Source organism: Oreochromis niloticus, linkage group LG7, assembly GCF_001858045.2.
Source record: "Oreochromis niloticus isolate F11D_XX linkage group LG7, O_niloticus_UMD_NMBU, whole genome shotgun sequence".
Classification (NCBI taxonomy): Eukaryota; Metazoa; Chordata; class Actinopteri; order Cichliformes; family Cichlidae; genus Oreochromis; species Oreochromis niloticus.
Genome location: NC_031972.2, coordinates 43123174 through 43150786, shown reverse-complemented (window position 1 = coordinate 43150786; position 27613 = coordinate 43123174). Strand labels below are relative to the sequence as shown.

The window sequence follows — 27613 nt, the reverse complement described above, 5'->3', positions numbered from 1 at the left end:
ATTTTTTCTTGCAGTTATCTGACATAATGATGTGTTCAGTATGAGCTACTGTTTGTGCATGGCGGGTGATATCACAGCTGTTTTTTATTTTCTTTCCTACTGCATCTTATTTCCAATGATCTTCTGTCAAAGTCCTTTCCTGTTTTAACAGTGTTCCCCTCACTTTTAAATACTGCAATACCCTCCAGCACCCCAAATCTGCAGAATTTAATGTGCTAGTCTCCTGTAATTACCACCTGCACTGCAGTAGCTGAGCCAAAGTTAAAATGTCTTGATTTAAGTCAGCACCTCTGTTATTACATATCCAAAATATTATTTCAATTTATTTAAGGCATGCTTGATGTCTTCCAGTTAGTAAAACTGTACTAAATATATGCAAATAAACAAAACAAGAATCAAGAAAAAAACAAAATCACACAGTGGAAACATGGAGGTCACCTGGGTCCACATCAAAAGTTTTGCCCAGGGCCACCTAAATCTTATTAATCTGCCCCTGGTTTCACCCAGTGGAAGCTGGTATAAGGTCTCCTTGGCTCTGAATGAGAATGACAGTTATAATAATATATTTACATAAATTAATTAAAAAGAATTTATTCAATAACCTTGGTTTAAAAAAACTTTAATATTGCACCTTCCAGTATTATAACCCCAAATGTAATATTACAGCTGCATAAGTTAGTTATGATATTCAAGGTCATCTTAAAATAAATGAGGATACAGAGGTTTTACCTTGTTTTAAGGAACTTTAATTTACTCTGGTCATTTGTAAAAAAGAATCTGGATATTCTTCCAAAGATAATGCACATCACCACAGTCTTTTAATACTCCCAGTGTTCTTGCAGTTTTTCCCTTCACTTTTTTTTTTTGATGGTAGTCAGTCAGATTCAAAGGCCAGACTTTCCTGTGTCTGGCAGTTGAAATATTGACCTGCAGGTTACAAGCCCACGTGCCTAACCTTCTGCCTGCCAGTCTAAAGAGGCTTTGTCAATGTCAGAAAAATGTCATAGCAAGAGTGACTGTCACAGAGATCTGGTGGAAAAATTGTCTGCGCTCATATAATGGCTGTAATTATATCACAACTAGGTCAGAAAAAGAAGGGTAGCCGAAAAGAGAAAATCATGGTGTGGGTGAAAGTTTGTTCAGTGATATAAGTAAGATTGAATGGTCTGATGAGACACAGACAGCCTATTTCCAAATATAACCTACTGTAACACAGTAAACTGTCCCGCTTTTGCTTGCTGCCTTTTTTACCACAGTTGTCTTAAGGAGAAGAAATATGCCAAGGTGCCTTTAGTGCAGTCATATAGGTAATTAACCAAGCTAATTTAGCACAGTAGATGAATGGTACTGATGAGCTGCAGCAGCTAAGATACAGCCACTTAAAATGGCCACCTCATCAGCAACAGGGCCATGATGGATCCCTGGTTGAATCCTGACCGACTGCCGAATGATGGGTGACCGTATTGGTATCCCCCATCTAGGACGCCTGGATGATTCAATCATGAGTAGTAACGCCCCTATGCGGCATTTAGGAAAACCAGTAGTAATGGTAAAGCAGTGTGGAGACGCATTCATTTACAGGCTTGCTACACTAATATATATATGCGCCCTTATTGGGGATGTGGCACTTTGTTGTGAATATTTCTGATGATTAATAAGGTCATTGAAATGCTGCTGTAGGAGTGAACTCAATAGCTCAGCTACTGTGCTTAAAACTATTGGTAATTGTCGCCATTTACCTTTTCCCACTAAATTAACAGTATTATCTAATGATCCCATTCAAGCTTGCTTACTCAAGTTGTCTGCCTCTAAACTTAGTCTGTGTCCAAAGAACAGCTTTGAAACGCCTTCATAAAGCCAGAGAGCACTTTAAAAAAAAAAACAAGCTAGGTGAAAGTCTGGGTGCTATTATGTAAAATCTAGAGAAATTATGGATCGCGCAAGACTTTTGCACAATATAAGATTTTAACATAATCTAAAGAATAAATCAAAATATTAAGTTGCAGCCTAACAGAAAAAATGAAGGACATGCTCATAATTAAACAGAGGTCTGCAGAAATAAGACCCAGCAAGCAATAGGCTAAATGAAAAATTAAGTTCTATCAGTCTCAAAACTAACTTCCACATCTGGTTTGGGATCTACGAGGAAGCTTGTATGCAAAAAATTTATTTCTTTATTTCTTTACGAAAGCTGTCAAAAGAATGTGAAATTCAATTCATTGTTTTTTTTAACAGCGCCAAATCAAAACGGTACCCTCAATGAGCTTTATATTATAAGGCAAAGACCCTACAATAATACAGAGAAAATCATCTATAGCTAACTATACAAGTCAAAGTTGTTGTTTTTTTTTTGGAGAAAGCACCATCTCATGGTGACACTGCAATTGGGTGAAAGGGGCGTGTTTATAGTGGAAAGTAGATACGTCCCAAGGGAAAGAGGGGGGACACTTGGCGGCTGACATTCAGCTGAGGGCTGGCTATCAGTGGCTACCAGATCTCTGAGTGAAAGCAGCAATTTTGAGTCCCTTATGAGAGATCCTCATGTCAGTGCAGGGGGAAGTCAATAACTTTGACTTTGATGGGAGACTGATGGCGGTCCACAACCATTATGTCTCCAGGTTTGAGGTCAGCATGCACTATTCCCAGAAAACTTAGGTGGAACAGTGCATTTGCTAGTTGATGTAAAATTGGCCTCATTTCTCTTATGTAGAGAAGCTGGTTATTTTCCGATCCGCAATGTAGTCAGACAGGCTTTATTCAAGCAGTTCAGAATTTAAGCAGATACGCTTCCCATCAAGGAAAAAGCTGTTCACGAACAGTTGCTGGTAAACGTGAAGCAGAAGTTGACATCTGGATGTTGACTTTTGGAGTACCATTGCCTCCTGTTACCTTATGCACCCCTTTGTAGTCCTTTCTATGTTCCCAATACACATACATACACAAAAATGTCACAGAAATAGTCAACATGCAAGTATGTGTGTGCTATGATACGTTATATTGTGATACACCATTCTTATTTGACATTCCATTCATGCTCATTTGAACTGTTAAATGTAAAAATATATGTGATTGTGGGATTTGTATAAAATATTTGTATGTCATATAGGTGTTTGCACTCACAGTGCACTAGGCAATATTTTTTCCAAAGTTTCATCAAGATGGGTCTTCTCATCTAGGAGATGGGGAACATGCATACATTACAATCATTATAGCATGATAATTACCTTAGAAAAGTGGTCTTAGTGCCCTGATGAAACAAACAAAACCTGCTCTTTCAATTAATTCAAACAGTCTTCAAATAGCCAAATATATTTGTTTACATATTCATACACATGCACATATTTTTATTAATAAAGTTTTTTCAATTTAAATATGAACAACAGTTATATTGTTGTGCCTACAATGCCATGTAATAATATAAATTGAATATGCTGTTTGCAAATGTAGTCAACCATTTTCACCTCTGCAAACCTTAATTCAGTGGGTACACATTACAGTCTTGCCTTAAAAACAGTCTCATTAGTTGGATGACAATTGCAGTTTCTAACAATAATTCAGAATTATTAATCACAGATTTCAGTATAATACACCAGTTTTAGGATTGACTCTTAAGTTATTCAACCTGAGGCGAAGACTCAGCGGTGCTGACCAAACACTGTTTCAGTTTCTTAACCACATGCAGTACAGTCAGTCCACCAAATCATCAAGCACTTAACCCTCCTGTTATGTTTGTTTCCCAGGTACAGTATAATGTTTCTGGGTCAGTTTGACTCTGGGCATGTTTACTTATCCAAAAGTGCGAGAAACCAAAAAATTTGAATGAAGATTGTTTACATCTCATTATTAACTCCATTACCAACCATTTCAGTCAATAATTAGTGCAATGGCGTTCTGTACCTCTCACAAATCATGCTTCAATGAGGATATATCACTCATTTTTCATAAGAAATGTATATGAAGTTTTTTTTAATTTAAATTGAAAAGTAAATGAAATCAAAAGATCTGTAGTTTGTGTGCGTGTCTGTGTGTGTGTGTATGAGTGTGTGTGCACATGTAAAATTATGTTGTGAAAAATAATTCTTTTTTTGTAAATTTGAAATTTTTTCACTAAAGTTAATTTTCTGCCAATTTACTCACCTGGTTATTCCTAGTCCTCTATAATCTCTCTCTCTCTTTTTACATCCTCCTCGCTCTTTCTTTGGTCTGACAATCACACTAGGGCTGCAGCTATCGATTATTTTAGTAATCGAGTAATCTGTTGTTTATTCCATCGTATAATCGAGTCAAAAATACTTTTGTCTTATTAATGAGAAATAATAAATATTCCAAAGAGAAAAAACACAGGTCTTTCAGAATGAACTGCTCATTGGTTTCCATTTCAGAAATTGGAGTGTTTTAAGGTTTAACTGCATACAACATCTGCCAAAAAAATGCCAACTAAACCCTTTTATGTACGTGTCATATTGAAATAAATTATTTAAGTACAGTCAAAGATCAAAGTAAAAAAAAAATAAGTTTGCTCTGTCATCTTGGAGGCTTTCTGACATTAATAGGAACCAAGTGTTTCTGCTGCTGAAAACAGATGTTGTTATGTTGCAAACATTGATTAATATTAATAATAATTCAGTATCCAGCCTAACAATCAGTGGCTCAGAGTTTAATGGCCCATGTACATTTTATTGGCTTATGAAAAAAGCTTTTATTCTTATATTTTTAAATGTTAAGACAATTTAATTAACACAATATTGTATATTATTTCACATTTACTCTGAAAAAATATTACAAAAGCCTTGAAATTCATGTGGTCTAGTACACCCCATGGCTCCCTTTAGATTCACCCCTGTTTGCTGCAGTTATTGCTTCCATGTAAAATAGGACAGTTGCTGTCAGCCTTAAGCAAGTGGTTTTACACAGAGAAAAATCTGCAGTAAGGCTCCAGAAGTTGTATTAAAATATACAGATGAACTGTTAACTTAACGCATGTCACATAAAATCTCTCTATATTCTTTCTGTCTTTTACAGGGCTCCCGGTCCAGTGGCAAGGTGCACAGCTTTGGGAAGAGAGAGCAGTCCATCAAGAGGAATCCCAATGTCCCTGTGGTGGTCCGCGGATGGCTGTACAAACAGGTTGGGACACTCAAACGGAAACACCAATTGTAACTTACATACAGTCAAATTAAGACTACTGTTGATAAAGTTTGAACTGGGTTTGCTTGATTTGCTTTTTTTTTTTACTCCTGAATATGACAACTTTGTGATAGTTTAAGATTTAAAAATGAAAATAAATGTGAAAAGTGTACATAATAGTGTAAAAAGGTGTTTACTACATTAGATAATACTTTTGTTTATTTATTCGGCAATTATTATTTTAAAGTAACCAAATACGTTTTATATAAAATGTCAGAAAACACAGATTATAGCTTCTTTTTTCTCTTGATCAGCTAACTCATAAATCAGCTAGCTAACTGAAATCTAAATTCAGCTATAGATATATAGCTTTTAACTTTTATGTCTATAAATATATAAAACATAGCTTTTAGGCTAGTTTCTTAAACAGCCTGCAGACACTTAATGAAATACTGTCATGCTAATAAAAGTTGCAATTAGCCTGATAATAGTAGTTATGGAGCAAATAATTGTTGTATAATTAAGTATTTATCAGAGTACTGGTACTGTGCTTTCTTTTAGTCAGCAATCCCTTAATCCAGCATGATTCTCTAACATTTCCTTCAGTAACCCAGTTTGATATTTTTCTTGATTTATTTCTTTGCTTTAGCAATGTAGAACACCTGCTGTTAATCACAGACAGCCTGTTACTAGAGACTACTTGTTTATTTGAAGTTATACTTAAAATATCTGTTGTTGGCATCATCCCACTGGGAGATTCTTGGCCTCCATACAAGACAAACAGTGAGTGATGTTACTATGAAGCAATATTTTAATGACCACACAAAGAGGCATGCCCACACAGTCACACAGACAGTAGCACACTCGCAACTGTGCACACGATCTATTTACTGCAATTAAATTATATTTTAATTAGAAAGAAACCCTTTAAAATGCTGTGGGGTGCATGAATGCACACAATTTGAATCTTATTTTGGTGCACATAAATATAAGCACATTGCTATAAATAATTATACACACTGATGCACAGATGTCCACTATCATGGCCAGACTGACATAATGCAGTTTATGCCTTTCATCCACTCACATGCTTGTATTATATGGTCGTAGTATCATACATCTTCAGCCACTGCTGTATCTGCTCAGCTCTTCAAATGGACCTATTTTCAGCCAAAGGACATAAAAGACAAAATGGGCAGTAAAGCACTCATGGCAGACTCAGTGAGCCGGCGAATGAGGACAAATGATCACTCCCTTCCCCCTCTATCTTTTCTCTTTTCTTTTGCATGTACCCACCTTACTATCCTTTCATTACTTTAGCTTTAGCTTTGGCTGTCCCTCACTTCCCCTTTCTGCATCCTTATTTCTCAGGCTCTTCCTTCCTTTCTCATTACCTCCTCTCTCTTCTTATTTAAGAGCTCTCTAGTCTTGCTTGTTATCTACTCCAGTTAGTGGTACTTTTCATCTTATTATTTATGCATTCTTCACTTAAACTCTTTACCTCTTTGTTTTTCAGGACAGCTCTGGGATGCGTCTTTGGAAGAGGAAATGGTTTGTCTTGGCTGATTTCTGTCTGTTTTACTACAAAGGTAAGTCTTTGTGGAATGTTAAGTGAAAGTAGTGTGGGATCTGAATGCCCTGTTGTGCTAATAACATTTGATTTACCAAGAGAGCTCTATAAACTACAGGTTTGTCTTTCTAGTCAATTTCTTTTTGTTTTATATTTGTTTTTTTAATTATTATTCACATTAATATGTGTATTGCATAACAATGCCAGAACTGACATTTATGAAGAAAGGAGAAAAGCAAGCAAAAAAATTCCATCCTATCCCAACCTGATGTATTGTGACACTGGGACAGAGCCAGCCCAAGCAGGGTGTAAGAAGGAGCAGTTTAAATGAAAAGTTATAATCTGTTAATCCTCAAAAATTCCTTTTAAGACAAAATAATTGAAACATCATTAAAGGAAATCACACATCATAACTGGCATGCCTCTGCAGCCTTCATGAAGTAGCTTATCATTGATTCAGTAGCTCGCAGTGTCTCGTCCAAACTTTGTAGAACTTGATGCAGACGAGAAAATGGCCATTTCATTAGGCTGTATTATACTCTGCATGTTTCTCTTGGGTATTAATTGAAAAATTAAATGCATAAAATGACACACTTCCAGTGAGGAGAGTTTATTGTAAGAGGATGGAAATATCCACAATCAATGCAAAAGGTTAAAGGACAAAGATTAAAGTAGACTATGACAGTTTTCGGTAAACTGCAGCTGACAAAGCAGCCTGAAATTCACTTTAGGTGAGCAATAATCTCTATATCTGTTATTTGGTTCCAACCAGTGAACATGTACACACTGCTTACACCGATGCTCTACATCACACACACCATCACAATTGGTCTACCATTCCCTGCTTGTCGCGATCTATCTCTCCACGCCTTTTTTTATCTCCATGGTTGTGACCAAACATTTGGGACACGCTCTGCCTGCTCACCTCGACAGGAGGGTGAAATCAAACAAAATGTTTTTGTTTTTTCCCTTTTTTCTGTCTTCTCGCTCAGTTCAAAGGTTTCTCCTCCCAACATGAACACACTTGATCTCTCTCTTCAACACGACTTATCTCCTCCCTTCCCTACCCAAACAGTCAAATACTCCTTTGCTATCTTTGTTTTTTTATTAGGACTTTTCTTGTTTTGATGATAAATGTCAGAGCTTTTTTTTATACAACATTATATTTGCATAAAAATACTGAATCCTTAAAACAACATCACACAATTAAATGCATATAAAAAAATGAATTAGCAGTTGCTGAAAATGATTCTCACATCTTTTCTTTGTCATTTTCTTTCTGGGTTTCTTTTGGTTTTGATCCGATGATTATGGGAAAACAGGAATTTGAAAATGCTAAACTGAGATCTAGAAATTCAGATTATAATTAGAATAAAATTAAAAATTCTCAGTATTTTAACCCTAACCCATCTATGGAAGCCCACTTCACTTTAATAGCCTTGTTGCTGCTTACATGAAAAGAAAAGAAAATAGTGGTATTTGTGGGAACAACCTATGAGCAACTCTTACAAAACTGAAATGCACAATTTTATTCAGACCCATCTGAGAGTGCAGAAAATCCAGAATCAGTAAGTCTTATGTTTGCACCTGCATGGCCTTTGTCCTTCTTTAATATTGGAGTAAGCTGATGGCACTTGGGATGAAAGACTGGCTGCAGCAAACTGAATCTAGTGATTGCACATCAGTCTCTGGAGGGCTTTGCTGTCACTAAAAATGTCCTCTCCAATAAAGTTCTCAGATTAGAGATGATTATTTGGTTGGTATTGTGCTTTTGCATTTCCAGCAGTTTTATTGTGTGAGCTGCATTTGCATTTTGTAAGTAGTCCTTCATGGGAGCAATCTACACACGCATGGTGCTGAGTGCTTCGAAATTTATGCACACTCTCACACACAAGATAATATTTGTACGCACTGTTTTCACAAATGACTGTGACTGTGTGCAGGGATCATTGATGAATGAGGCCCCTTTGTTTCTTCCTCTTTTTTCCCCTCATATGTCTTCTGTGGTCTGTTTTCAGTCAAGTCAGTTTTATTTTTAAACCCCAATATCGCAACTCAAATTTGCCTCAAGGGGCTGTACACTGTATGTCATACCCCGCAAAGTGTGTGAGTGAGACAGACGTGGCAGAGCAGATAAAAAAGACCCTACTATCTTGCCCACCATTTAGGGAATGTCCCCTTCAAAGGTCCTTGAATTATTTTTAACCAATTACCCCTTTAGCTACAGCGTCGTCTTATCACCTCTCAGCCAAACCGCCCACATACGCAGGTGCTGCATGCACACGCACACATTTTCATACTATTGCTAAATTTTACGATGTGGTAATCGTTGCACATAGACACTGTCCTTACCATACACATTCTAGCATGCTATCACAATATTCAGTGGAAAACAAATATGTGATAAATGTTTATTTATAAAACACTGTGAAGTGTTTTTGGAGACTTTTTTTTCTTTAAAGGGTAAAAGTTGAAGACTGTATTGCGTCAGTGATGGTTCTTACAAAGGACAAATCTCTGTGTGTGTGTGTGTGTGTGTGTGTGTGTGTGTGTGCGCGTGTGCGTGTGCTGACTGTGATCTCAACGTGTAAACTGGACAGGGCAGAGGCTGAGGACAGGTGGCCGGCTGCCAGCTGGAGCAGAGGAGCTTTAACTCTGTGACACTGGCATACCAGAGTGGTCATTTACTGTTTGGCATACACTGTGGTATGAGTGATGTCATACGAGTGCGTGTTTGTCAGTGTTGTGATACTGGTGGCTGGCAGTGATGAAATTAGTGGGCTGATGAGTGATATTTATTCTGTCGCTCCTTCATTTCCTCTATATCTCTTGCCTGTCTTTTTTTTTTTCCCTTCACCTTACCCCGCTGACCTCCCCTCGCTCGTTCTTCTCTCTCTCTTTCCCGCTCTATCTCCAGACAGCAGAGAGGAGTCAGTCCTGGGCAGTATTCCTCTGCCCAGCTATGTCATTTCACCAGTGGGACTCGAGGATCACATCAACCGCAAGTATGCCTTTAAGGTACGCCTCTTTTTGTTATACAGAGTATTTATCAGCTTTTGATTGCTGTTTATCTTTTTTTCTGTCTTATAGTTGCGCTTTTTCTTGGTTCTTGGTTAAAAACAAAACTTGGAATGATTCCCTCTGGGTGTTTCTCATATACTGATGTCCCGTTAGCCAATTAAACCACCAAAACCATCTGAACATTAAAATTTAAGGTGTGTCGGGAAGAGAAATTTATTAGACTGTAATATTTTTTCAGCTCTGCCGTGACAATGTTAAACATGGCCACAAATTGAAAGAGGCATCATGTATAAGGTATAGATAATGGGTTTTATTCCCACAGGAGCCACTTGAGATAAAACAGCCCCTGCTATTTAAAGCACTTTCCAAGAAGTGGTCTATATCATCACTGACAGCAGTTTGAAATAACAACACAAAAACTGCTTTACTGCAGAAGGCCTGTGTAACACCTGCTGTATGAAAACATACAACATAAGTTTATAAACATATTTATTCATATGTTTGTGATCTATGTGTGCAAACACTGTTTTTTGTCTGATGGTAAACTTCATAGCAGTAACACGTCTTTGGGTTGAAAACAGAAAGTCAGAGTTTATATTTCTCTACAGTTAAAATGTTTATCCGATTTTAAATCATGACCTTCTCAAATTGAAATGAAATGAAATACAATTCTTTCTCTTTAACAGACTGTTATCTTCCTACAGTAATAACCTGCCAGTGAAGCCACCACTCAGCTTCATTGTGCAGCACTTACCAGCTGTTGTAGTAATGTCCATTACGACTGATTGTCTGTCAGTGTCTTTATTGAGACAGACAAGCGTGTCTGGAATGGCATGAAGCTTTTCTGTTCCCTGAGGCACAAGTTTCTGAGTTAAGTCCAACATGTGTAAAATTAAGAGGCTGGATTACTGTACAGCACGCACTGTTCTATACTGCAGGAGGGATTTCATTGCGCATTTGCAAGAAGATACAATATAAGCACAGGGTTTTTATTTGCTTTTTGCGAACATGGTTAATTGAACTTTTGGTTCAGTGGCCAAGAAACATGTTTTCTTGGCCGTTAAAGACACATTCCTGCGACCAGAGATAAGCAAAAGATCCATAAATTGTTCTTTAGCGAGATATATTTTGAGTCTTTACGCATTGAAACATAGTCATTGAGGTGACTGAAGTTGAGCACCTTCTAGTTGAATTGACAGCTGCCCCCCCCCCCCCAAATACATAGATGAATAAATAAATAAATAAATAAATACATAAATAAATAAATCATGCATGATCTAAATTTGGCAGATTTTGTCTTTCCTCATTGTGGAAATCTGCATCTCTTCCAGTTTGGCTGCAGTATGAAGATACTCTGAATGTTTTTTGTTTTGTTTTGGCTTTTTTTGATTACACGATGGATCTTGAACTTGCATGGAGATCAAATATAAATTTCTCTGTCAAATGAATGAAAGTGATGCAGCTCACATGAAGGACCATTGCAGCTGAAAAGAGTCAGAGACCAAACAGGAGGTTTTCTCTGGAAAGCACCACAGTGTCCAAGCCCAGAGGCTGTGCATAAGCGCAGGTGTTTTGCTTTCTCGTACATTCAAGAGGTTGCGCACCATGAATTTATCCCCTAGGGTCAGGCTGTCAGTGCCGAGCTTTGCAAAGACTGAGGGAGGATGTTTGCTGCTGAAATGATGCCACACACTGTTGTGCGCTGTTTCACAGCAGCACCTTAAACCATGTGAGATTTTTGGCTTTTTCAACACAGTCTTTGCTGACCACCTGCATCGTTTGCCAGATTTGGCTCCCTGCACCTGTGCCCTCTTTCTCCAAATAAAGTTGAAGTTAAATTTCATTTTGACAAAGTAGAGGAGCCTACTTTGCAGATTTTCAAGCTCAGATGTTCAGAGCAGGACATCCAAGGAAGAATCTAAAAATGGCATTTCTGGAAGCAGCGTTAGGCGCGCATGGAGATGAACTCGGAAACAAGACTGGCAAAGTTTGAATCACCTTTTTTGTTTTATTTATTTTTTTAATTTAATGAATAGATTCATAAAACTTATGATTGCATTGCACATGCTGAAACTAGATGAATAGAAAAGATGGATACGATACTTTATCCCAAAAGTTTGGAATTTACTGTAGCACTGCAGCTTAAAAACATTAAAAACAACATAGCCTGATAAAAATAAATACAATATCACAAAACAAAATAGCCCCAAAATGTAAAAGGTTACACAAAAAGAAATCAATAAAAACAGAAAATGGAAACAAGAGAAGAGTTCAGTAGATCCAAACCTAAATACACTGAGGAAAGATTTTCTGCTTTTGTCCTTGTGATAGAAGAGCCCAAACACATGTAAGACAAAGTGCTCCACTGCCCGTCGAGTAGGCAGTGGGCAGAATGGGTCGCCTATTATTTATCCGAAGGCTATTTAAACTCAAACAACTGTACTCAGTCGTTTGAGTCGTTTTGGAGGAATCCAAACATACCTGTCTCACCTTAACCAACAGGTGCTGTAGTGGGGGATAAACCCAGTAAAACCACGTTTTACTGTAGCTTTTTCTCCATCTTTACAATGTTTTCTTGACAAACTGAATCAGTGCATGAGTTAGATGTTAAAAAGACACATCAGGAGCCATTTAGTCATTTTGTTTCTCTGCAATTTAAACTTAATTTTTTTTAGACATGCCATAAGGTGTGAAAAAACTGTTTCTCAGGGACACTTGGTAATTATAATGCACCGTTGCTCATTCTGACGTTATTTTCAGAATTTAAGATACTGTGGAACATATAATTTGCTTCCTCGAGACTGTTATTTCAGCAAACCTAGTGTTGTTTTAGATGCCAAAGTGAACCTTTTTAATAAAACAGGCTCTTGTGTGTCTGTTGACATCAGTGATACCGTAACCATTTCACACTTTGTCTCTCAAAACAGTGAAAGGGACACAGTAATAATTATATAGTTAAATAATAATCAATAATAATATATTTAAAACCAAGAAGTCAGTAGTGACCCAACAAACAAACAAACATATGAAGTACATTACCGGGCTCTTAATCACCAGAAAAGATTAAGATGGGTAGCTAATATGTATTTACATGAAAATGTGTTAAGTTTGTGGTTCAGTGCTTTCTCGTGATTATTTTCTGGTTGCCTTGAAATAAAATATTACTTGATACTACTTACTTACAACTTACTGTCTGAAATGAACAAAAATATCAGCTTATATGTCGTCTTTTTAAAATACCAAATATCTGTCGTGATATTGGTCTTAAAAATCCTACATCAGTTTGGCTCAGAGATGAAATATTTTTACTTACACCATGATCTGGAAACCCTAAAGGAAGCGGTGAAGTTCTCTTGCTTTTTTATTTATTCATGATGTTTTCAGCAACCTTAAATCGGCTTATAATATACTAGTGATGATTTCCAATAGTTCCTTGATGCAGTGATGTGGAAGTGCACCCCAGGTACAGTGTGACGTCACTCTGGCGTATATACAGTTATTCACCCTTTTGAAAACATTGAACTATGCACATAACTTGTTCTGGATGCTGATGAGGTTAAACCGACGCACTGATACTCAACCTGGTGTTAAGTTGGTCTTTAGCACCACTGTCAGTATGTACGGTCATATGCAGAGTGCCCCACTTCATTAAACACTGCATGCATCACAACATCAAAACAACGATTTTAAAGCAAAAAGAAGACCACTACCTTCCTGTGCTAGATAATGGTGGGTATTTGATTTGAACTACAGTTTTTGAACGGTGCATCTGCTGACTACTAAATCAACGTATACCCATTGGGACTGCACAAATTGTGCCTTCGGGTTCCCACGACAAGTTCCCACCCTACTTTCCCCTCCTTCCCCTATTCACTGAATGCTCTTCCCTCTCTTGTTCCCATTGGCTGGCTGCCTGACTGGGACTTCCCTCCCGCCCTGAGAGTGTCGCACCATCCAGTGACAGTCCTCCCATAAATAGGTACTCTATGCTCTCATGTTCTCTCACTTTGCCAGATGTAAGCCTTATATATCCATGTTGTCTGCCTTTGGTGTGGCCTTTTGATTCAGACTGGACAGAATATACAGCAACCTTGTATATTCTTTTGATTTCTGATGCATGTCTTGATAGTAACATCTTCTTTTGGCTGAAGTTGTTGTGTCTTTTTCATTTTTTTTTTTCATCAGTGTTCTCTTATTTAATTTCCCCTCTGTTGTTTTTCCTGTTTCACTTTCGCCTACTTCTTATCGCAGTGTGAATCTTTGTATTTGCCTTATCTGGTTTTGAGCTTATCGTTCATCTTTGCGCCCTTCTTGCTTTCTGCCCCATCTGTTACATCGACTGTACCAGCATGCAATCTTTTTTGATGGCAAGGAGAAAAGCTTTATTTGGAAGTCATGTCACCTCAAGTTGCTGTTCCAGTGAGAAAGAGCGGAAAAAGTCATTTTAAAAAGCTGCAAGAAATCTCTTGCTTTAGATGCAGTTTATGTAACCCCTCAGTCACCTAAACGTTACATTTTTTTCTCTCTTCTCTTTAAAACAGCTGCTGTTTAGGGAATCTTTAAAGTAAAGAATAATGTAATAATTTGGCATGTTGCTTGCAGAAACAGTGACATTTCTGAGCCACCACAAGTTCTTGTTTCATTTGGATTTTTTTCTTTTTTTTGTGTAGATTCAATTTCTGCTGTAGCAAGTTTCGCAGAATGTGCCTTATCAGGAGCTTTGTGGTGCTCTGGCTGATGCTGAGGCTTATCTTTATGAGCACAATGACTCTCTAAATAGTGCCAGAGAGAGAGACAAAGAGAGAGTGCATGTGTGCGTGTTTTTTTTTGTGTTTTTTTTTTTTCTTGTGTTTTTTTTGGAGTGGGGGGCTGTCCACAGGAATGGGGCAGGCGCTATTGTAAGCTTATGTTAGTGCAAGTGGTAAGTGATATTTTCAAGCTGAAGGAGAGAGAAAACAGGAAGGGATAGGAAATGATTCAAACTGGAAACTATAATAAAGAGAGGAAAGGAATGGATAAGATATGGAGAGGAAGGAAGTGATAGCAGCTATTGGTGGCTGTGAATTGGAAGCAGAAACAAGTAGTGAGAAAATGGTGCTTTATTTATTAAATTTTTTTAAATTAATAAAGCACAATTGAACAACATAGTGAAGGAAACAAATTCCCAGAAACACCCTAAACTGAAACCAACTCCCACACAGACACAAACAACAGAGAGAAAAAGAGCCTGAGCTGTGTATGAACTCGGTGTGTAGGCGTATCGGTCATGCTCTCAGTGCTGAATGACCCACTCAGCATTCCCGTTAAAGGCAGAGACTCCCAGTGTTAATTTAGACTGCTGGTGATGTGTGCACTGTGTCATTATTTGTCATGAGTACTGATGTATCAATAAATGAGGAAAAATTTAAAGCTGGCGATTTGAGACGGGAGTTCTCTCTTCTTTTAAATGTGTACGGTCCGGTAGAAGTTGTGCGCAGAGGATCCACAAAATTAAGCCTTTGTAGTTTCTATCATTTACGTTAGAGTCTGAATTTGCTTTCTCCAACATACTGCCATACAAATGTGTGCCTAAACCTCTGGTTGCATCTGTGCTCTCTGCATTCCTGCACGTGGCTAAACATCTGACTAGTAGCACAGTCCGCCCTCTCTCTCATCAAGCAGCCTGTCCCATTGTAGCTGTAAGAGGCCATCTGTCAGAGTGCTGACGGTGAGTGAACAGGCGTGTTTTGACAGCTGCTTCCTGAGGATGCTGTGTTGCTTTCATCAAGATATTTAGCATGTTCTTTGGACATATCTAGAGTTCACTTTTATGATGAGTAGTTGTTAACTAGTTTCCGTGCCTGTTTCCGGGCCCCTGAAATGCCTTAACACATCTCCAGCCCTGACAGTGAAAGGCCAACTGAGCCCTTCACAATTTACATCTGTGGTTTTCTTCTGGGTAACATCATGGCAAACGTACATATTTTTTTTAACCAAACACCGCAGCAAACAAGTGCAAAGTCATCTTCAAAACAAGCAGACATCATTTGAAATGTTATAAAAAGCTTGATAAAAGCAAAAACCTTACTTGATTAAAATTTGTCTGGGCCACTTCCAGGACTCCTGCTAAGTTTGGATCACTTTGTTAAAGTATTGTTTAGACCACTTGCAGACACACATGTGCAGTTTCACCTTGGACATGAAACTTATGCAGAGAGAAAACATTGACTTCTGTGTTAAAGGGACTTTTACTTTTATGCCAAGAATATCAAACGTTGTCGGACCTGAGGCCTTGCTAAGGTAAGATCCAGAGGCCAGGGTAGAAGTGTGAACAGAAGCATGCTCTTTTTTTTTCTCCCACCTTCCACCACTCCTTTGTTGAGTCGTGTGTAGTTACTGTAATGCCCTGAGGAATATGAAGATTCACTACAAATCATCAAACCAAGTGTCCTGTCATACTGAAAAGGCAAAATCCTTTTGGCTGAACCAATACAATATTTAGTTACTCTCCAGAGTTGGCACCATGAGCCTCTCCACCCCTTTTCTTGAATAGAGGAAATCTAGCAGCCATTTCAGATTCATGAGTTCAAGTGGTCACAGCCACACTTCCAGGGAGCAATCTAAAAATAGTTGGAGCACTTGAAGCTGTAACGAGACACACAATGACCTTAAAAGAAAAATTATTTCAATCTGGTGTGCTTTTCATTTTTTAATAAGTAGAGACATGAAAATTTTTGATGGCACATTTTAAATGAATGATGTGACCTGTGGTGAAAGGGTGGCAGGATTCTTTTTGTAGTGTGCATCTTTTAATTGTTTCTTTACATATAGATCAGCTGTACTGAATACAAATGCTTGGATATAGCACATTTATATTGTATTATACAGTTTACTGTTTTACGCTATGGTCTGAGATGTTTGCACTAGTTACAAGGAGATTACTAAAGATGAGCTAGGGTGGCCATTTAATTTTTTCTTTATTGGTTAATCTGATTATTTTTCCATCTGTTGATATACTATTTAGTCTCAGAAAAGTCAATGACATACAAAAACATTACCATTTAAAGAGCAATGGATAATATTCTTTTTTATTTTAGCTTTTGGGGACTTTTTAGTCTTGTTATGATAGGACAGGATAGCTGTCCTAGATGATCCAGTGTGGGGAAATAATAGTACAGTATTTTTCGGACCATAAGGCGCACCAGATTATAAGGCACACTGTCGATGAATGGGTCTGTTTTCATACATAAGGCGCACCGGATTATAAGGCGCATTAAGCGAAACAAAACAGTCAGATAAGTCAAACTTTACTCAACTCATTGTTCTTGCTTCCTCTACTTCCGTACCATTGATTCATTAATGTTGAATTGTCTCGCAGCTGCTCTATTCCCATGTTGTTGCAGTACTTCAGTTAATAACCTGGTATTGTGGATGGATTATCTCAGTTCTCCTGACTGAAGTTTGGTCCGTTTACAGCATCCTGCCATGCGATTGCATTTGTCCCTAACAATCGGGAACCCTCACGTTAACTTTTATTGAGTGGAAAAAAGTTAACATTCATCCTCCAGCTTCACTGTTTGTGTTATGCTACATAGCTGTGTCGCTAGCGATCACGTATCACCTCATTATATACCAGCCAGCGCAACTTCAGTAACCCTACAAAAGTCACTGCTGTTTAGTTTTCTGTCTTCATTTATGTTAGAAGTGATAGCAGAGCTGTACGTTTTAATTTTTTCACAAATCTCTCAGTCAGAACATGCTATATCATGTTTAGGTGGAAACTAGCGAGCGAACTTCCTGCTAACTTCTAACTGTTAAATTTAATAAATCCTGTTTTCATGGATGCCTGGATGCTAAACTTAATTGTTAAACCTGGTAAAGCAGCAACGCTAATCGTTTTATTAAAGATGATAGAATTTAGACAGTTTTTACCTCTCAGTGATGCTGCAGTGTTTGTTTGACTTTGGGACCTGAAACGGAATTTGGAACCGGATTACTCCGCGAGGCTTCTGACTACGGTAGCCTTACTGCTCCGACAATCCATCAAGCAGTGCGGCTTCATAGCTTGCCAAAGTCATACTAAAACATTTTTGACAGATTTTTGAGTGCCATGTACCACATAAAATCAGTTCGAGGTCAGTAAGCACAACCAGAATTCATACATAAGACGCACTGAATTATAACGTGCACTGTCGATTTTTGAGAAAATTAAAGGATTTTAAGTGCGCCTTATAGTGCGGAAAATAGTACTTTTTTTTTAGTCCTTGTTACAATGAGAAAAAGTCACCCACAAAAATCATCTATCACATGTTTTACTTAATTGATCATCCTATATGTCAAAGGATAATATGTATTAGCTCAGCAACCATAATCTGTAACCTTCATAATGAGGGCATTATCATCACCTCCATACAGTCCAAATAAGGTTTCCTCAATGCGTAGCTCATCCATACCTCTCCCTTGTTTCCATCTGCCTAAAGCTCATGAAAGTGTTTGCTTAGCTGCCAGGTTATTGAGTCCTGTGTGCATCAGGTGAGGGATGCAGTTACCTCCCAGATCTTCAAATATGTAGCAGCATCAGGGTCAAGCCCACACTTTAGCATAGTGACTAGAATTATATTCCAAGTTATTTTAGTAGTGCTTCGCTGCAGCCGCCGAAATGAGCTTGTTTAAGCTGCAGTGCAGAGGGGAGGTGAGTTCTCATGTTGTGTGTGTGCATGTGTGCGTCTGTTTGCCAGGGTTTATTTAGAGTTTATATTAACAGGGATATAACAGCAGGACTGACAGTCTGGTTTATTCATGAGCGTGTTAAGTGTGTACATTAAACAGCCGGTGTGGGAGCGATGCTTTGTGTGTTCCCGACTGTCACGCTGTAATACAAGAATGCAAGAATCACATTCATTTTATCACATTATAAACCGAGTAAGAAAATCTCAGAGAAATTCTGTGGATCCCACAACAACACGCCGTACACACTGCTCTATCCTGCCTTCATTATTCAGACAGTGGATTGGGACAGGGAAGACTGGCTAATTACTTTAAATTAAAATGCATCTGTTGTTGAGTGGGTGCTCTCATTTGTCTTCCAGTCCCAACTACTGAAACACTGCAGGAAGGAAAAAAGGAAGGAAAGGGAAAAGTAGGACATTTATAGAGCTGTGCTCAATGGAGTGCAGCTCACTTTAAAAGGAGCTCTAATAACCCCACATTTACACGGAGATCTTTATTGAGCATACTAAACACTTAGACTTCATTAATTAAAAACTGCCTTACGGATACACTGTTCGTTACATTTAAGGCCGGTCTGCTTCTTTGATGCTATATTATCCCATTGCTGATGATTGCTGGCAAATTACAGTATCAGTGACATAATGTTTAGTTATTTAGCAAAAATATTCTCTGAGTGTGTATTATAGATGAATTATCAAACAGTACTTGGCTTCAGCATCTCTAGGCTTTCCTTGGGTTTCATAGTTCAGCAAAACTTTGGGATTTGGCAGGAGAGGCAGAGATGCTAACTTCCATTCTGATGGTATTCTCAGTAGACCTCAGTGCAGTGCAGCCAAGAACATGTTGATTTTTGAGTAAAGAAAAAAAATCATTTTTACTTTGACTTAAAAAAAAAAAAACCTCCCTTTTATGCACTTACTGTGCTAGTGCTGGTATTACTGCTGTCTCCTCCTACACAAACAGAAAGACCTGCTGAACATAACTATTCTGCATGTGTTTTCTAGGGCGCAGTAAAGGGAAAATGTAGGAGATATCTGCAGACAAATTATTTAGAGATGCATTAAATGATTTTAGGGCTATTTGGGGAAGTGGAACAAGCTGAGATATCATCAAGTTTAGAGTTACTATAGTGTAGGTTGAGGCACAGAGCAGCACTCATGCTTACAGCTGTGCTTTTAGCTGCTTTTTTTTTTCTTTTTTTTTAAAGAGAGTCCAATTATTCATTCACCTTTGGTTCTATTTCTGTCCTGTATAATTTTTGAGAGAAATATCAAACTCTCTAGCTGTTAAATGCTCACCTACATTTGAACAGCTGCAGACTTCAATGTTTGGTCTTTAGACTGAAGCTACATTAATCTAATCTAATCTAATCTAATAATTAAGTGAATGTGAACTAATATCCTTTTAAATTTTAAAGGTATATAAAGATATATTCATTTTAAATTTATCAGTGCTAAATATAATAACTCAGTAGACTTGCTGCCTTATTGGACAACTACTTTTTCTTTGCAGTCCACTGTGATTTATGGACCTGTCTTGTCAAGCACCTTATAAAAGCTGTTGTATTTTTACTGTTGTGGAAATGTAAGTAGGAAGAAAAAAAAGGTTCAAATGGGGACAAGTTCATGAAGAAAATTTGGGGTTAGGGATCTTTGCCCTGACACTAACTTTTTGTTTTTCTGTCTTCCATCATAGCACAGTATCTTTCCTCTCATTGCTTGCAGGTTGTGCCTTTGTGGGTTGTAACTGGCTGGCGTTATTGTCTCTGTATTTCTGCTGTGTGATTTCCTTCATTCACTCTTTCTGTACTGGTCAGTGCTTTTGTTGGCCTTGATGTTGTTTCTCTTGTTGGACAGCATGATATCACCCTGTCTCTCAGAATTGAAGCCCATCTAGCACTCTGTCTCTCGGGTAATGTCTGTGCCTCTCTGACCACGACTTGACCTAGCCTCCTTTCTCTTCCTACAGGCTAGCCACACTGGTATGCGCTCGTACATTTACAAGCAGACCTCTGTGATTGGCTCGCAGGCTGAGCACACTGGGATGCGAACCTATTACTTCAGTGCCGACACCCAAGAAGACATGAACACCTGGCTTAGTGCCATGAACCAGGCCGCGCGGATGCAGAACCACAGCGATGCGATGATCAGGTCATTATTAACATTATTCATCTCATTTTTTTTTTCTTTTCCAGTGTAACACAGATGAATACAGTCCTATAGTTTAAATAGGAATGTTGTCATTCGCAATTTGAGATGTGCTGGTTTTGCACTGTATTGTCTTTTATCATACCTAAAGATTCACAGAATAATATAAAAAAATGTCCTGCTCCACTCCTGGTTCTCCAAAATATGAGTGCAGTGAATTTGTTTGTAATATTAGTATCATTCAAAAAATACATTCTGATTGCTGATGTGGGTGCATTTTTTTTTTTTTCTTAACAAACAGCAGCTTCCTTCATGAATTATTAATATGTTTACGAGGGCAGAGATCAAATAAGTCCATCATTCACAAGCAACCTCAGATACCCGCCGCTGGCACCGCTTTATTTTCATTATCTTGTTTTTTTTCTTTGGGGGCAGTCCCACAAGACTACACTAGTTGTTTGTGAATAACGAAAGGGAAACGTAGCTGAAGACAGCTTCCAGATGGGAATTTCTTTAACCTCTTTTTCACCTGTTTTCCAGTGTTTGTAAAAGCTAAACTAAAAGTACTGTGACTGCATGCTTAAAGTACTTTAAAAGGGTTACATCTACAGTATGCAAATATTTATTTTCATTGCAAATGGATGGAATGCATAGCTAGCAACACTATATTTAGCACAGTCCACAGTAATGAGGAGAAACCACTCACTGTAGTGCTAATTCATTCTGATATTTTCAGATGTGAGCCACTGACAGGGACAGTATCACCTGGGCTTGTCTGAACACCTCTTTAAAACTAAACTAACTATGATTTGGTGTGCCAGAGACTGGCCTATTTCTTCTGGCTGAGTGCTTTTTTTACATGGGATTTCATTAATGTGGTTGAAATAGAGATATGGTTACCAGGCTTTGAGTGTCATCTGTTTGCTTTGTGACTTCTTTGGTCTTTGCCCTGCTCATAAAGTTAAGGATGTTGATGAAAAGTTTCCCTTTCATGTGATAGTCACCATCTAGTGCAAATTGAGTTCACTACAACAGAAAAAAAGATTAAAATGCTGGAACTTTGGATTATGATGTGTACGGGGTATCAGTGAAATTAAATGAAACAGACTTGGTTGTTATTGAGGAGGAGCCACTACTGTTAGGTTGAAATTGTTAATGTTGTCATTGTTTTAATTTGTAAGTCTTGGTTCAAGCTGTATGATCAAAGACATTCTTCTGTCTCTGTCCTTATTTAGTGAGGATGTTTACTTCTTGCCTTTATGTCCTCACCTGTGCTTATGTATGGTAAACCGTTAGAGGAAGCTAAGCATATACAGGGGTGAGGGGAGATGACTCTTTGTGATCAGCAGGAAGTCACACAAACACACACATACACACACACTCACTCACGTGCACATACATACTCACACACACATGCATACACGTACACACACATGCTCGTACATGCATACACACACACACTCAGTGCTTAGTTTTATGACTCACCATAGGGGGGTTTTACAATGGGTGTTTGTGAAACTGTGTCACAGAATAAAAGGCTGCGGGGGGGGGGGCTGGCTCTTTGGAGTCTTTTGAGGTCGAAGGCAGGAGTGCTGCCGTCCGGCTCCCCTTGCTAGCAAGTAAAAAACTGGTTAAAGTTCTGTCTTGCTTTGTTCACGGGAATAAGTCTGAACTAGCAGGCCTGCTGAAGCGCAGACCCAACAACTACAATCCTTCGAAAAGCCTGAGGAACCAAACTGCTATCCTAATTACAGATATTGTTAATTACAATGTTAAGGGTATAAGAGTGTAAAACGACAGCATTCATTGATTTTTGTCATCTCCACTCTCCACAGACCAGCTGATCAGTTTGAGAAGTTGTCGCAGCAGGCTGTCCCACAGACAAACCATGTAAGCCACCACAAGACCAAGACTTCTGATTCTGAGACAACAAGACAGATGATTCATGAGGTTCTCCTGGAGCCCATACACCGTGACGCAGAGGAACGTTGCAGCTTTCACAAAGACTCTCCTGCCACCATCATGTTGGATCCCCCCATCATGTTGGATCCCCCCATAGGAAGCACTGGCCTAGAAATGGACACGCACACTTCCCTCCCATCTAATCCCGCACCCTCTGCCGTACCACAGCCAGATCACATTTCGGCTTCAGCGCCTGTCTCCAGGGTGCCGTCCCGTGCTCCGTCACGAGCTGCTTCGACTTTGCCCTCCAGCATTTGCACAAGAAATGGCCTCGTCTCCACACCCAGCCCCATACTGGAACCCAACGGCATCGCAGCAGGGACGTATCAAAGGGCCCCAGAGCCACCTGCTAATAACACACAAAAGCACGTTCAGAGGAGAAGTACCCTTGAACAGGTGGAGCAGTGGGTCAAAGTACAGAAGGCTGAGTACAAAGGGTAGGTCATTGCAATATACAAAAATGGTTTTTTTTGTAGCTTTTCAAACAAAGTTACAAAGTGCTTCACAGAGCAAGATAGGAAACAAACAAATAAAAAATTTAAGAACAGATAAAAGTGAAACTTTATAAGGTATCGGAATGCTGGCAGCGCAAGGAGATGAAAGTGAGAGATAAAGCCAATTTAAAAACAAAAACAAAAAACAGGTGAATTAGCAGCAGATGTGAAAAATTAAAGTACATTAAAAATTATCACTAGGAGAAGATGATAAAACAGTTATGAAGGTGAAAGTGGAGGCACAGAAAAAGCCTGCTTATGAAGAATATGTCTTTAAGAGGGATTTAAAAGATGATAGTGAGCTCCCCTTGAAACCTTCTCCTCAGGGAGATTGTTCCAAAGAGTGGGTGCCCTGATCGAAAAAGCCTGATTACCCTTGGTGCTCAGCCAAGGTTGTGTGATGGGCAGCAGAACTTTAGGTAAGGGCTTAAGGCTATGACCAGGAGCGTATGGTGTCAGAAGATCTGAAATGTACTTTGGTGTGAGCCCAGAGCGAACCGTAAAAATCAACACTAAATTCTTATAATTAAAATCTTAATTCTAAAATTAATGGGTAACCAATGAAGAGAAACTAAAACTGGAGTGAAATGTTCTCTTTTTTTGGTTTAGTAAGAAGTCTGGCTGCATTTTGGAACAGCTATAAGTTGGTGTAGTTTTTGTAGCTTAAACGTATAGAATAAATTGCAATAATCTAACAAAGAGGAAATAGAACCATGTATGACCATCTTTACAATTGTTTTGGATAAAATTGAGCCGATCTTACTAAGTCTCCTAATCTGCATAAAACAAGACTGGACAACTAAAATAACAAGCTTGTTTAACCTGAAGTGGTTGTTAAAAGTCACCCCAAGGTTTTTACAGTATTGGCCAAACTTTACAGATATGGAGCTCAGGTGTTAGAGGCAGTATGCCAGTAACATTTACTTCTGTATGTAGAGTTGTGTGGCATCTGCATAGGAGATAAAACTCACACTATGCCTTCAAATGATGAACCTCAGGAGTAACGAATAAAGTAAACAGGAAAAGTCCAAGGACAGATCATAGAGGTACTCCACAGGTCATCTTCATTGAGGACAACTGAGACTTGTCCGAAATAACACTAAAAGACCTATCCTGTAAATAAGACTGAACCTTGTCTGTGAAGCCTCTCAGTCTTCCAGGTCATCGTAGTCTAAGGAGCTTGGAAAGAAAAACGTCTGGACTTCTTTAAGTTGACTGAAGACTAAACCTTAAAACTGAAGTTGAAATGCAAACACGTATAACCCAGTGTTAGAGAGGATCCAACACTGGGTTATGAGTTATATCAAATTAAGTGCTAATGGTGTGTCAATGTTGCCTTTTTGCCCTTAGAAGTAGCCTAATGTTTTCTTGCTGTTTCTACTTAACAGTCCCCCATCCAGAGAGAACACCCTCCCTCGTCGCACACCACCAACACAACACAAGTACACCTCCATGGACGCCTACCAAACCCTGCCAAAACTCCTCGCCAAAGTCCCCCACCTGGCCGACTCGGCGAGTACAAGTACGCCCAGGACCGCCTGAGTCACTTCCGCCTGACCCCAGATCAGGGGGCCCGGCGTCCAACACTGTCTGGCAACTGTATGAGTGGCAGCAGCGCCACCGGTACCGTCACGGCAGCCCTACCGCACCACTTTACACCCCGGCCCCAGAGTATCCATTTGGCCCCCGCCCACCATCTACTGTGCCTCCCTCCTCTTCAGCACCTAGGTCAGAGGGCGCTCCTCGTTGTGTCTCAGTACCACCATCATCTGCAGACATCCCTCCACCAGGCCCTCCTCCTGGCATCAGCCGAACCCTGTCCCCCGCACGGAGGCCACACACGCCGGCTGAGCGGGTGACAGTCAAGCCTGTGAGTGATATATCCGTGTTGAACATCCCCTTCACTGTTTCCCCTCGTAGGACCAAATCTCAGCTGTTTAAGGTAAGATAACCCAGCTACCATACTGTTCGTTATAGTGGTTCAGTGTTGTTATAGTTTTTAGGTTTTAGGTTTCATGTTTACAGTGCAGAGTTTCCAGATTGTCATGCCTTATCCCAAAAATGAATTAAATTATTTTCTACATACAATACCCTAAAGTTTGCTTGATATTCTTGTAAAAAAAAAAAAAATTTAAACCTATATTATAACATGTACATAAGTATTTACAGCCATTGCCATGACACTCAAACATAAGCTCAAGTGCATTTTGTTTCGACTGATCATCAGTCAGATGTTTCTACAACTTGATTGGAGTCCACCTGTGATATATTCAGTTGATTGGACATGATTAAGAAAACTATATAAGGTGCAATAGTTGACTGTTAATGTCAGACCACAAACCAGCCCATGAAGTGCAAAGAATTGTCTGTAGACCTCTGAGACAGGATTGTATCGAAGCACAGATCTGGGGAACAGGACCGAAACATTTCTGCGGCATTGAAGGCTCAATGAGCACAGAGGCCTCCATTGTCTGTAATTGGAAGAAGTCTGGAACTACCAGTATTGTACTACCAGCCTGGCCAGCCTGAACGATCAAGGCAGAAAAGCTTAGACAGTGAAATAAACAAAAACCTGATGGTCACTCTGCAAAGCTCCAGTGTTGCTCTGTGGAGAAAAGAGAACCTTCCAGAAGGGCAGCCATTTTTGCAGTACTCCACAATCAGGCTTTTATGGCAGTGTGGCCAGACTGTAGCCACTCCTTAGTAAAAGCCACCTAACAGACTCTCAGACAATGAGAAACAAAATTTCTGGTGTGATGAAACATGGATTGAACTCTATATCCTCAATACCAAGTATCACATTGGGAGGAAATCGGGCGCAGCTTATCGTAATAATCATCCCTACAGTGAAGCATGGTGGTGGCAGCGTCATGATGTGAGGATGTTTTGATGTGGGAGATTAGTCAGGATGAAATGCAGATAAATGATGAATGCAGAATTTCATAGAGACGTCCTTGATGATGACCTGCTCCAGAGTGTGCTGGATCTGACTGGGGTGAAGGTTCATCTTCCAGCAGGACAATGAGCCAAGATAGCCAAGCCAAGATAACAAAGGAGTGTCTTAGAGAACAGTCTGTGAATGTCCTTGAGTGGCCTAGCCAGAGCCCAGCCCTGGAGATATGTGAAAATGGCTGTGCACTTGACAAGAGAAACTGCCCAAAAATAGGTGTGTCAACTGTGTAGCATCACACTCAAAAAGACTTTAGGCTGTAATTGTGGCTGTAGTTTCCAGATACACTATAATTAATGCATGGATGAAATTAATGCATGAAAGGATAACATTAATAATGTCCACGTTTCTGTAGGCAAAGTGGTGATACTGTGCACAGAGAATTGTCCACACACAGTGTGAAAATTACAGGCAGTTCTTAATCAACGGAATGAGATTAAAACTTTACATAACAGGGAAGAAGCACCGTTTTTTGGCATCATAATTACATTTTAGGTAGTTAGCTTACACTCTCTGAATCATCTTATGATGCCCAAATCCCCAGATGCACAAGATTTAATCACATAATAATACAAGAAAAAGGGAAAAAAAGAGAAGTATTCCAAAGAAATGTTGTAATGTACGAGGGTTATGTTCTGTAATGATAGCTTGTGTAGATGTTCTTGATTAGGATGACAGTACACAAACTGCTGTTACAGCATTCTGTTGCATATATTGATGAATGTATTTCATCTAATTCTTACTTCCCAGATTGCACCATTATCTGATTTCCCCCCTGTTAAATGCAATATCAGTTGGTTTCTTATTCAGAAAAGTGTTAGTCATTCTGAACGTCGTAGGCACATGTTGGAACTGTGCCTCATTGTATCCTCACTCACTCAAAAGCAGACTTGAAACGTATACATTATACATTGTTGACAACACATTTTCTCACTTATTCAAAGCATGTAAATTAACATCTGCCCATTTGTGTGTGAATACACCACTTTTAATATAGAGTGAAAAATGATGGATAATTACATCCACACACATTTTGCCCTGAGATTTAAAGAAATTACAGCAATTTGATGTTAAGATCCCATCAAACATTGCATCTTCTAAAACAAGATTTGTGGCGTGCTGCATTCACTCTTGTTATAGAAAATAGCGTCTAGAGTAAGACTGCATTGAATCTGTAATAAATATTTAATAAGAATGAAGTCTAATATGAAATTTTAATCTTACTTCTTCAAACAGTCTGCATGAATGTGTTGTCTGTGTGTTATAGGCTGCTACTGTTGAGAGACGATCAATGCCTCCATCCAGCTACATCACTCACACAGTCAGTGCACCCAGCCTTCATGGCAAAACGGTAAGTTTCTCAAATAAACATAGAAACTGTTTTTTTTAGTTGAAATATAATGTTAATTCGCTGAAAATGGGAATTTTAAAGGTTGTATAAAATTGTTGTTTATACATAGCGTTTCCATCTCAATAAGTCAGTGACTCGGGGAATATTTCTCTGCTATGAGTGAATTTTGATTGCTATAAACCAGTCATTAATAAGTCTTTTTTTGTTGTGGTTCTTGACCAGTTGGCAGTAGCCTATGTTGTTGTCCTCCTGCCTTTTGTTTCAGCACCATTCATCCTCCTT

General features: G+C 38.9%; 1 protein-coding gene across 1 annotated transcript in view; it reads left to right on the top strand.

The window, feature by feature from the left end:
• LOC100696302 (pleckstrin homology domain-containing family A member 7) overlaps positions 1-27613 on the top strand; it is a 130612-nt gene that overhangs the window by 85711 nt on the left and 17288 nt on the right. Inside the window, 9 exon segments of the mRNA XM_013264183.3 lie at positions 5023-5127; positions 6644-6716; positions 9615-9715; positions 20396-20577; positions 22410-22973; positions 24419-24504; positions 24507-24605; positions 24608-24972; positions 27248-27331. Of these exon segments, the coding sequence (XP_013119637.2) occupies positions 5023-5127; positions 6644-6716; positions 9615-9715; positions 20396-20577; positions 22410-22973; positions 24419-24504; positions 24507-24605; positions 24608-24972; positions 27248-27331 (1659 nt within the window).